Source organism: Mesoplodon mirus, assembly GCF_964341445.2.
Source record: "Mesoplodon mirus genome assembly, chromosome: 18".
Taxonomy (NCBI): domain Eukaryota; kingdom Metazoa; phylum Chordata; class Mammalia; order Artiodactyla; family Ziphiidae; genus Mesoplodon; species Mesoplodon mirus.
The window spans coordinates 728,830-739,998 of record NC_138994.1 but is presented as its reverse complement, the minus strand read 5'-3'; the positions used below and the strand labels follow the sequence as shown (position 1 = coordinate 739,998).

At 60.6% G+C, this 11,169-nt stretch overlaps 1 protein-coding gene across 1 annotated transcript; it reads left to right on the top strand.

Annotated features, from left to right (window-relative positions):
* Positions 1-4,574: 4,574 nt before the first annotated feature.
* On the top strand, positions 4,575-10,380 carry EPN3 (epsin 3; the record flags this gene model as incomplete). The annotated part of the gene is given in 11 exon segments (XM_082604140.1): positions 4,575-5,205; positions 6,179-6,297; positions 7,015-7,095; positions 7,293-7,418; positions 8,368-8,455; positions 8,928-9,197; positions 9,371-9,487; positions 9,618-9,777; positions 9,779-9,811; positions 9,813-9,844; positions 10,052-10,380. Coding segments are annotated over 11 exon segments (1,893 nt in total). The 5' UTR covers positions 4,575-4,667.
* Positions 10,381-11,169: the final 789 nt, after the last annotated feature.

The following is an 11,169-nucleotide window of genomic DNA, read 5'->3' as shown; positions in this document are numbered from 1 at the left end:
TGACTAGGAGGAGAACTAGACACCATGGGACCTGGGTCCCTGAGGTCCTCACACTTCCACTGGGTCCAAGGGCCTCGTCCCAGTCCCTGAGGATCATGCTACCACACGCTTAAACCCTAAAGGCCAGATCCCTTTGTCAGCCAGAGATTATTCTGGATTCTAGCCTGCTTATCCCCCTCCCTATGCCAAGCCACCTGGCCTCTTTGAGCCATTTTTTCTACCTTAAAAACTGCCTCTGGACTTCCTGCTCCCTCCCTTGCTCAGAGAAATATGAAGTGGATGAGAGATGACTCTTGCAAAGAAACAGGCTGTCAGCTCAGACTCGGCACCATAAATTCTTCTCTGTCGGTAATAATCATTCTGGGCCAGGCTTCCTGTGCAGAGTGGGCCCCAGGCTCCCAGAGTTTGAAGAACAACTTTGCTAATGGTGGGCTTATGGGCCTTAAATGCTCATGCAGCAGAAGGGAGAGGGGGAGACCTGAAGGGTGGCTACAGTCTCCTACCTACTTGGTTTTGCATTTGGTGCTTCTGATAAGGACCTCACGGGCCTCAAGCATCCTCCAGTTGAGACATGGGAGGAGGTTTGGAGAGAGCAGGGCCCTCCGATCCGATCCCATGTCAGAGACGCAGAGAGGGCGCTGTGCCTGAAGTCCTGATGCCCCCTTCAGGGTTGCCGAGGGGACCAGATGGAAACCCACACAAGGCAGTACTCCACCAAAGGGCCAACCCCAGGGAAGGGTGGTCTTGGCCCAGAGGAGGAATATAGGGGTGGGCTGGGTGTTGGAGCCTCCCCTCCCCACCCTTCATTTCCCCTGAGGAGGCAAAGGGTTAACTCACCGCAGAGTGGGACTGGGTCACCAGCACTGGCTCCAGAGCTGCACCTACTGGGGACAGCCAGCAGGCAGGCCTCCCACCTCTGAAGGTGCTGCCTGCCCGGCCAGCAGCAAGGGGTTAACATGCCCTGCACTTCCTCCTGTGTCCTGTTACTGCTGAGGCAGACCTGCCTGGCCAGCTGAGCAACTTCCCTCCCGAGTGCTGCCTGGCTTCCAGGAGACAAGCAGGCAGGGGCCAGAGCAGCCGCCCATTCTGGGGACCCCGAGCCGCCCTTCCGAGGGGTCTGTGCCTCCTGGGAGAGGGTCGGTCTCCAGGACGAGGGTCCGTGGTGGATGGCTCTGGGGATACTCCCGAGGCTGTGCCGTCCCCCTGCTGCGCAGGTCGGAGGGTCACTGCAGACGCTGCTCGTGGTCCCGGGGCTGGGGCCAAGGGAGCCTGCACCGGAGGTAAGCTCCCGTCATCAGCGGTGGTGCCTGGCATGAAAGGCTTGGGGCTTAGTCTCCCTTCCAGGTCCCCGGGAGAAGGGCGAGGAGGGCAGGTCACAAAGGGACCTGGAGGCATCTTGCCTGCTGCCCCCCCTCTCTACAGCCCCCAAGAAGGGGGCCTCCTAGGGCTCGCTCCCCATCCTGGGACCAGCATCTCTGGTGGCATTCCGCACAGACCCCTGCCCACTCCTCCTCAGCCCCTGTCGCACCTCTAGCCTCAGGACAGCCCCCACCCAACTCCAGGGCCGCCAAGACACACCTACCTTTGGGCTGACTTAAGCTTAGAGCTAGGGCTCACTCCTCTTGTCCCTCCTGCAGCAAGGGCTAGGGCACTGCCACTCCCCGCCACTGCCCAAGCTGGACCTGATGCGGGGGAAGGGCCTGGCACTAGAGCCGCCTTAGCAGAGGATGGGAAGGGGTGCGGGCCCCGGGGGCACACAGAGTCTCTGGGTAAACGCCTGCACGTGACTCAACATATCTGGGTTCCTTCCATCTCCCTGAATCCCCACTCTGGGAATGCCATCTGCTGCCTTAGTCCCGACACATCCGCCAGTGCTGTGGGCCCTGAGAAGAGCAGGCTCCTGTCCCTTGTAAAGTTCTTCTCGGTACCCCGTACATAGGAGAGAGCGGATGCTCTTGCCCCCACGGCCTGCCCCGCCCCCTGCCGGCCCTTCTCCCATCCCCCAGCCCGTACCCTCCTGCCTCCCGCCTCCCCCACCCTCTCCCCGTCTCTGAATTGGCCTCGCGGCCTGGCCTTCTCAGTGTCCTTCCCTCCACCTGACAGGGTCTGGCTCAAGGTCACTGCAGTAATTCCATACCCGGCTGCCCGGCTGCCGCCGCTGCCGCCGCCGCCTTATCGGCTGCTGGGTTTCTGTTTCACTCCCTTTTATTTCTGGGCATATTGTGTTCGATAAAACCCTTTGCTGGTAACACGGCTGGCAGCTCTCCCGGCCACCCCCTCCCGCGTTCCTTCCTCTCCTTCTCCCCCCCTCGGTGCTCCCTTGGCCTCACCCTGTCCTCTCTTCCTCTCTACCTGGTCCCCTTACACTTCAGTGGGGGCGGGGCCTCCCGGTGTCTCTGAGCCCTCCCTTCCCTCAGCTCAGTCAGAGGCGTGTGGAGAAGCCTCCTCCATTCCCACCTTCTAGGAGAAAGTTCAGGGAGAGCCTCAGGGCCCACACTGAGGGCCCCCTTCCACTATGCCAGGCCGGTCAGGGGGGCCAGGGCGGCCCTGGTAGGGCTCCTGGTGGAGTCAGGATGCCTGACTAGTCCTGCTGGTTTCAGTGGCCAGTCCTGGGAGGGGCTCGCGCTCGGTGGGCTCAGGGCACAGTTACTTCTCATCTTGCCTCTTGCCACCTGCCAGCCCCCAGGCTGGGGAGGTAAAGACAGGTCTGAGTCACTAGTGAGGGAGAGGGCAGGCGTTAAACAAGTGCTCGCTGTAGCATCCCACAGAAGGCCCGCCACTGCCGGGACAGAAAGGCAGCAGAGAGAAGGTAAGCCCGCTTTCAGCCAGCGCTCTCCAACCCGTCTGTGCCCCCACAAGGTCCTACCCTCCGGGTCCACGCTCTCCCAGGCGTGCGGGCCCTGGTGAAAACTGCCAAGGCTTTGAACTGAGCCCAGGTTAGCAGGGCTGGCTGGAGGGAGAGTTGAGATGGAGGGCAGGGGTCGACAGGCTCCTTCTGACTCCTGCTGAGTCCTAGGGTAGAGCTGAGAGGTGCAGTCTCCATGGCTGGTGTTGGGGGGGGGTTTGGGTGGAGGCCAGGTCCAGCTAGTGTGTGTGTGTGTGTGTGTGTGTGTGTGTGTGTGTGTGTGTGTGTGTGTGTGTGTGTGTCCACACCAGAGGAATGGTGGTGGCAGGGGGATTCGGGTTTTGGTTTCTGGTAGGGCCCTAGGAGAACCTTTCTCTGTCTTGGGCCCGGGTGTGCTTTTAGTGGATGGCCTGGTCCTGAGGCTGTGGGGAGGGCAGTGGGCTGGCCCTAACCTTCCCTCAGCTGGGAGATCAGAGGTCTACCACGTGCCCAGGGCCTTGGGGGTTTTGGGAGCCCAGGCTGGCCTTGCCCTCAGGGAGTTTTCATTCTGGCTGTGAAGGTGGGACTGAGGCAATAAAGCAATCCGATGAATTAATTGGATTCGTATTCTGGACACCTACATGCTGTGTGACTGTGGGCACGCCATACCCCCCTCTGGCCTCAGTGCTCTGGTGTGTACAATGGGTCCTCTTTGGGTGGCAGCCTCCCCCAGATGCCCCTTCCTTGCCTGGCTGCCTCACTCCTCCTCACTCTTCGCTTCGAATCTCGGACCAGCTCAGCCATCACCTCCTCTGGGAAGGCTCTCCTGATTTTCCTAGCTTGGGTACTCCTGGGCCCCTCTACACTCCCATGCTGGACTGTGGCTGCCTGTACCCTGTCAAGTGGATGTGTGTGGGCCAAGGCTCGTACTCTATGCTTGCCATAGAGCCTGGCTCAGAGAAGTCCCCAGGAAATTGGTGTTGACTGAATCAAGCTACAAAAATTAACAGTATAGGGCTTCCCTGGTGGCGCAGTGGTTGAGAGTCCGCCTGCCGATGCAGGGGACGCGGGTTCATGCCCCGGTCCGGGAGGATCCCACATGCCGCGGAGCAGCTGGGCCCGTGAGCCATGGCCGCTGAGCCTGCGCGTCCAGAGCCTGTGCTCCTCAACGGGAGAGGCCACAACAGTGAGAGGCCCAAGTACCGCAAAAAAAAAAATTAACAGTATAAGAAGAGAGCAAAGTGCGGGTGGAGAAGTTGGAAAGGACAGGTCTTAAGGCAGATCACAGCAGAAACAGAGGTAGTGAAGTAGAAGCAAGACAAGTAGGCATTCCTGGGGGGTCACTTTCGTGTCCCTAGCTAAGAGCAAGGACTGTGGAGCATGTGTGCCTGGGTTAGTCCTGGTTCCGCGTCACCAGCTCTGTGATCTGGGACAAGTCATTTAATCCTTCTCTCAAACTTTCCCCATCTTCGAACGGAGGTAAATCATAATAATGTCTTTGTAGGTGTGACTGTAAAGATTAAGGAGCATGCAAAGTTAGAAGTACCTGCTGAATAACAAGTAAAATAAGAAAAATAAAAATAAGTGCCTGCCGAAGGCTGTTCCTGGCAGCAGGGACACCCTGGCCAGGGCTTTAGTCGCTGGCTGAGTGGCCAGCAAGGCGGCCCATTGCCCCTAAGTTCCAGGCCCTCTCTTCCTCAGACCCATGTGGAAGCCAAGGACACAGCCGCCCTGCTGAGAGCACGGCGGCCCACCCTTGGAGACCGTGACCTCTCGACGGTGGCCCTCCTCGGCCCTCCACCTCCGGCGGGGGCGGGGGCCGCCCATCTCCAGGTCCCCAGCCATGACGACATCAGCGCTGCGGCGCCAGGTGAAGAACATCGTGCACAACTACTCGGAAGCGGAGATCAAGGTGCGCGAGGCCACCAGCAATGACCCGTGGGGTCCGCCCAGCTCGCTCATGTCGGAGATTGCCGATCTGACCTTCAACACGGTGGCCTTTGCCGAGGTCATGGGCATGCTGTGGCGGCGGCTCAATGACAGCGGCAAGAACTGGCGGCACGTGTACAAGGCGCTGACGCTGCTGGACTACCTGCTCAAGACGGGCTCCGAGCGGGTGGCCCACCAGTGCCGGGAGAACCTCTACACCATCCAGACGCTCAAGGACTTCCAGTACATCGACCGCGACGGCAAGGACCAGGGTGTCAACGTGCGCGAGAAGGTCAAGCAGGTGATGGCCCTGCTCAGGGATGAGGAGCGCCTCCGGGAGGAGCGGACCCACGCCCTCAAGACCAAGGAGCGCATGGCGTTGGAGGGCACGGGCATCGGCAGCGGGCAGCTGGGCTTCAGCCGCGCCCGCGGCTCCCCGGCCTCCTACAACTGTGAGTGAGCCCAGGGCGTGGCTGGGGACAGGGAGGCAGCCCGAGTTCTGACCCTGGCTCTGTGACCCCAGCTGTGGATAAGAATCCCCACCTCAGAGGGATGTCTGAGGAGTCCGTGAGATAAAGAGGGTGACGTGCGTGGCCCAAGGCCCGCACATAGTAGGTGCCCGACAAGTCAGTGCGAGCAATGACGTTATTACAGGTTTGTTATTGTTAATTCGCTGTCTGGGAGGGGCGTGGTGGCGGAAGCATAGGCTCTGGGGTAGCGGTCCTTATTCTGCACCTTCCAAGCCATGTGATCTAGACAAGCAGGTCTCTGGGCCTCGGTTTCCTCGTCTGTAAAGTAGGGGTAATTTTATTTGCCTCAGTTGTTCAATTTGAGAATTAAATGAGACCTCGGCCCTGTCACAGACACACAGCACGTGGTGCTGCTCAGCGGCATTCCCCTTGATCCCCCCACCCGAGGGCACTGCCCTTGACACTGGGGGCGGCTGCAGAGCATTCTCAACTCTCTTACTCTCGAAGGGGGGCACTTTCCTGATCTGAGGGGCACTCAGGACGGCCCCCCTTGACAGTATGCTGAGAGCTTGGACAGCTGTGACCTTGATTGACTGGAACCTCTCACCCTCCCACCGCACTTGGCCCCAAGCTGGTTGGGGCGCAGCTGTAAGAGTCCAGGAACTTGAGTCAGGGGACCTGGGTTCAAGTCTTGCTGCAGGACCCTAGCCGGGCACCACTCAGAGCTGTTGCGCGTCTGTAAAGGAGGGACTGGGCTCTTTTATCCGGGTGGAATGGGAACCTTACAGAAAGTGCCAAGCACACTGCCTGGTCCTCTGGGGCCCGCGACTGCCAGTCGTTCCCTTCCCCCTCAGTCTCCCTCTCTGAGCCTTAGCTTCCCGGCAAGAGGCGGGCAGGGGAGCCTATGGGTACCTACGTGGTTACGGAAGCCACGACGGACGGCTGATCGTTGCAGCCTCCTCCTCATCTCCCCGCTACACCTCCGACCTAGAGCAGGCCCGGCCCCAGACGTCAGGGGAAGAGGAGCTGCAGCTGCAGCTGGCCCTGGCCATGAGCCGCGAGGAGGCTGAGAAGGTAAGGCGCCTCCTGGGGCAGCGGCGGGGCGGGGGGGGGGGGCGGAAGGGACTGGAGGAGGGATGGGTGCCTGGATGCCCCACACCTTTGATTCTTAGGCTCCCCTACTCTGGTCCCCAAAGCCCTAGTCCTGCTCCCAAGGACAGCACAGCACCTGTGTGCCTTGGGTCGGGTTACTGGGATTGGGGTCTGGCTCCCCGCCCCCAGTCCTCTCTCGCTGGGCCTGGAAGGGGTGGTGTGTGTGTGGTGGGTGGGCAGTGCCGCTTGTCTCATGGGCCTGCTATCGCCTCAGGGAGGGGAAGGGGTGAGTGTGCTGACGGACACCTTCCTAGGAGACACAGAAATACGCTGCCCCCCCATCAGCTGTCCTTATGGGGGGCAGGGACAGCCTCCCTGATAGCCTCCTCTCTGCCATCGCCTCTGTGGATCCAGGCAGATCTGGCAGGACACAGCTGGCCTCGCACAGCAGGGCTTGGAGAGTACTCAGGGGACCCAGAAGAGAAGGATGAATCCCCTTGATTTTTAAACTGCATCTCAGATCCAGATCCGGGCAGGGAGAAGACCACACCCATGCTGCTGTCTGGGAGCAGGCTGCCCACACCCACTCAGGGTGGCCCTTTCTCTCTGCACTGCCCTTACCGGCACAGGGCGATGCTGCCCTTTGGCCCAGGAGTGGGAGCACTGGGCCAAGTTCACCCCTCTCTCCTTCCCTCGCAGCTGGTCCCCCCCGCCTCCCCCAGGGACGAGGACCCGCAGCTGCAGCTGGCTCTGCACCTGAGCCGGCAGGAGCAGAAGGTAGTGGGCCACGCCTCCGTGCTGGTGGAGGTGGAGGTGGAGGTGCTACGGGCACTAACCAGGCTCCTCCCCCTCCCCGTGGGGGTCCTGCTGCCCCTGACCTCTGGGCGCCTCCCACCCTACACTCTTGGCTCCAGCCAAGGTCCCCTCAAGTCCAGCCTGGGCTGCTCATGCTTTCCTCACTCCTGTGCCTTCTGCAGGAGGTGAGGTCCTGGCGGGGAGATGACTCCCCTGTGGCCAATGGTGCTGGGGCCGGACCCCACCGTCGTCGGGACAGAGAGCCCGAAAGAGAAGAGAGAGAGGAGGAGAAGCTGAACACCACCCAGGTAGAGGGCACTGGGGGCTGTGGGCTGGCAGAGCCTGGGAAATGAGTTGCGTGAAATATCCCTAAAGAGTGTAGAACAGTGCTTGGTATCTAGTGAGCACTAAGTAGTGTTAATTCAACGAAAATAGGGGTGGAGGGGGTTTAGCAGACCCAAGTCCCATCATGCATGGGCTGATGACTGAACTGGTGGCAAAGTGGGATGCAAAGAATCCTGATCTGAGATTCCTGGATTTGGATTCTGGATTTGCTGCCACTTAATGACTTGGCCTCATTGTCATTGTCTTGGCCTCAGTTTCCTCCTCCGTACAGTGGGCTTGTTGGACAGTTCTGGCTCTGACATTCTAGGATCATATGATACTATGGATCGAGACTGGGGGTGGCCTCAGGCCTATGGTGCTGAAAACATCTTGGGCTCATACACACACTTGCCAAGAGGGAGGAGTGGGTAGCTGTTGGTAGCAAGGCGACCTTCCAAAGCTGTCCATGCTCTCCCTGGGGTGTCTCCACCAGTGCTCATTGTGGCCAATTTTTCTTGGACACTGACTTATAGAAGTAGGCTCCTCATAAAATGTGTCTTACCACTGATGGGCTGAGGGGCAGGACAGCTGAGGAAAGGGTCGGGCAGGCCTGCCTTCTATCCCAGCTCGGCCTCTGCCTGGCCGTGTGGCTTTATGCAATTTGATTCCCCTCTCTGGGCTCCAGCTGGCACATCTGTAAAATGGGCACCCCACCATTTTCCCTACCCACAGCACAGGTCGTTATGAAGATCAGACACTAAACAGATGAGGCAACATAAACTGGAAAGCACTGTGCAGAGGCGAGGGACGATTAATAGATGTTTGTGGAATGAATAAAGGAGAGAACGAGCTGGAGTGAGGATGACAGGTCAGGGCCCGCTCCTCCTCCAGGTCCCACCCTCTCCTGAGCATGGCTCCCTCTGCCCCCAGCAGTCCTCCATCCTGGACTTGGTGGATATCTTCGCACCAGCCCCAGCCCTGCCCTCCACACACAGTTCTGCGGACCCATGGGACATCCCAGGTGGGCATGCAGGGCTGCAAGGGGCTCCCAGGCTGGCCCCAGAGAGCCCCTTCCTTCCCAGCCACTTGCTGGCATCCCCTCCCCACAGCTGAGGGCCACTGGGCAAGCACTGCACCTCTCTGAGCCTCAGTTTCCTCTGTGTCTTGGGGTTGTAGTGAGGGAGGGGGCACATCAGAGGAACTCAGCTCATGGGAAACTCAGAAACGTTCTCTCGTTGCTTCTGGTCACCCTGGGTTTCCTGGCCCAGCCTGTTCCTGACTGGTAGTGTGGCCTGAGCTGCCTGTGCCTGAGGGGTCCAGAATCCTGGAATAACTTGCTGAATACGGGCTCCAGCTTGCTCGGTAGTCCTGAGTCAGCATCCCATCTGTGAAAAGAGTCCCTTGGCCTCCCAAATTGGTCTGGGTAACTGGGAAGGCCCTGGACTGGGGGTTTGAGTGGGCCTGGGGTCACATCTGTGCTGTCCCCATTTCAGGTCTCAGGCCCAACACAGAGCCCAGTGGCTCATCCTGGGGGCCTTCGGCAGACCCCTGGTCTCCAGTCCGCTCAGGAAGCATCCTGTCCCAAAGCCAACCCTGGAGCTTGCCCCCTATGTTCTCCTCCTCTGAGCCCTGGGGCCGGACCCCAGTGCCGCCTGCTGGACCACCCCCCACAGACTCCTGGGCACAGAACTCCCCCCACCACAACCTCCCCAACACTGGGGCCGACCCCTGGGGGGCCTTGGTGGAGACCTCCAACACACCTGGTAAGTGGAGGGCCAGGGGGTGTGGGTGAGGGGATGGAGGACTGCTGGGTCCCCTTACCTCCAGTGCCAAGGGGCAAGAGATCCTGTGTTAAGAGGGCAGCTTGCCTGGAAGGGATCAGCCCAGTGCCTGCCCTCTTGCCAACCCATCTCATCTCTCTTTCCTTGGCTCAGAGTGCTAGATGGTACCTTCGACTTTGACCCACTTGCCAAGCCTCCAGTATCCACAGAGACCAAGGAGGGGCTCGAGTGTGCCCAGGCCCTGCCCTCTGGGAAGCCCAGCAGTCCTGTGGGTAAGCAGGAGTCGGGGAATGTGCAGCTCTGGGGGAAAGAGGGGCCCACCCAGAGCTGGCCTCTGCCTCCTTCCTCTCAAGAGAGACCACTCACTCTCCCTACCAGTGAGCTTTATCATTTCTATTCCAGAGCTGGACCTGTTTGGAGACCCCGACCCCAGTTCCAAGCAAAATGGCACAAAGGAGCCAGATGCCTTTGACCTGGATGTGCTGGGGGAGGCACTAACCCAGCCCAGCAAGGACACCCCAGCGCGCCGGACTCCTGAGTCCTTCCTGGGCCCCTCGGCCTCCTCTGGTCAACCTTGACTCCTTAGTCAAGGCGCCAGGCTGCAAAGACCCGGAACCCCTTCCTAACAGGTAGGACACCCCCTCGTCCCTGCTGGGTCTCAACACTGGGGTCCCCTGCTCTCTCTCCGTCTCTTCCTTCAGAGCCCAGACCCTGCCCTAAAATCCTAGCTCGTCCCTATTTCTAAGACCCCAGATCTGGCCACCTTGCCCCTTCCCCACTTCGGGCTATGTGCCCCTGGCCCGCTCCGAGTCCCCCAACCCAATCTCGTTCCGCAGGTTTCAGCGCTCCATCCCCCACCAACCCGTTCGGCGGGGGCGACCAGGGCAGGCCGACCCTGAACCAGATGCGCACCGGGTCGCCGGCGCTGGGCCTGGCTGCCGGTGGGCCGGTCGGCGGCTCCCTGCCCTACAGCGCCTCCCTGCCGCTCCCGCTTAGCAGCGTGCCGGCCGCCGTGACCCTGCCCGCCTCGGTCAGCGTCTTCCCCCAAGCCCGCGCCTTCACGCCGCCGTCCCCTGGGAGCCTGCCGCAGCCCCTGCTGCCCACCTCAGGCCCCGCGGGGCTGCTCAACCAACCCCCGCAGGCCAGCACCAACCCTTTCCTCTGAGCAACGCCCCCGCCTCGGGCGGGCCGGCGCTGGGCCCCGCCCCCTGAGGTGAGCGGGGCGGGGCTGCCACGCCAGGACCCGCCCGGGGAAGGAAGGAAGGACGGCTGAGACTCCGCCCCGAGGCCGGCGCAGACGCTGCTCGCTGGCCTCCGCAGCCCGTTTGCAGCTCCTGGAAGTGGAGACGGACGACTCCACTGGGGCCGAGACCGCGCCTCGTAATAAAGACTGGAACCCGCGTCCTCAGGTCTCACCAAGTGGACTTTTTGCCGGGCGTGGCGGCCAGGCCCGGGCCACAGCACGAATCAGCGGCTGCCGTGGGAACGACTGCTCCACGATGTGGGGCACAAAAAGGCGCCCACTTCCTGTACAGCACCCTCCGCCTGGCACCTTCGCTTCCACATGCTCCCCAGACTCTCATTCATTCGACCATTTATCACACATCGGCGCGGGGGTGACCTAATAGCAAGGGACAAGAGACCGTTGTCCCCTTGCGCGCGCGTTATGTGCGAAGCACTTCAGACAGATCATTTCATTTAATCCTCGCGTCAGTGTTCTGAGGTAGATACTATTACTCCCACTGAGGAATGGCTACATAATTTGTGCAAGATGAAAACGTGGGGCCCCTTGTTCAAGATTGGGTTAAGAATACCAAAGCGGGAGCAGCAGAGCGTTAGATCAAGCGCAAAGCCCTTGGCCCTGCTCCCTCTATAGGTGGGGCTCAGAGAGGTTAAGTGGCATGCTCAAAGTCACAGAGCTAGCGGAGTGGGGCTGCGATTCAGAGTCAGGGGA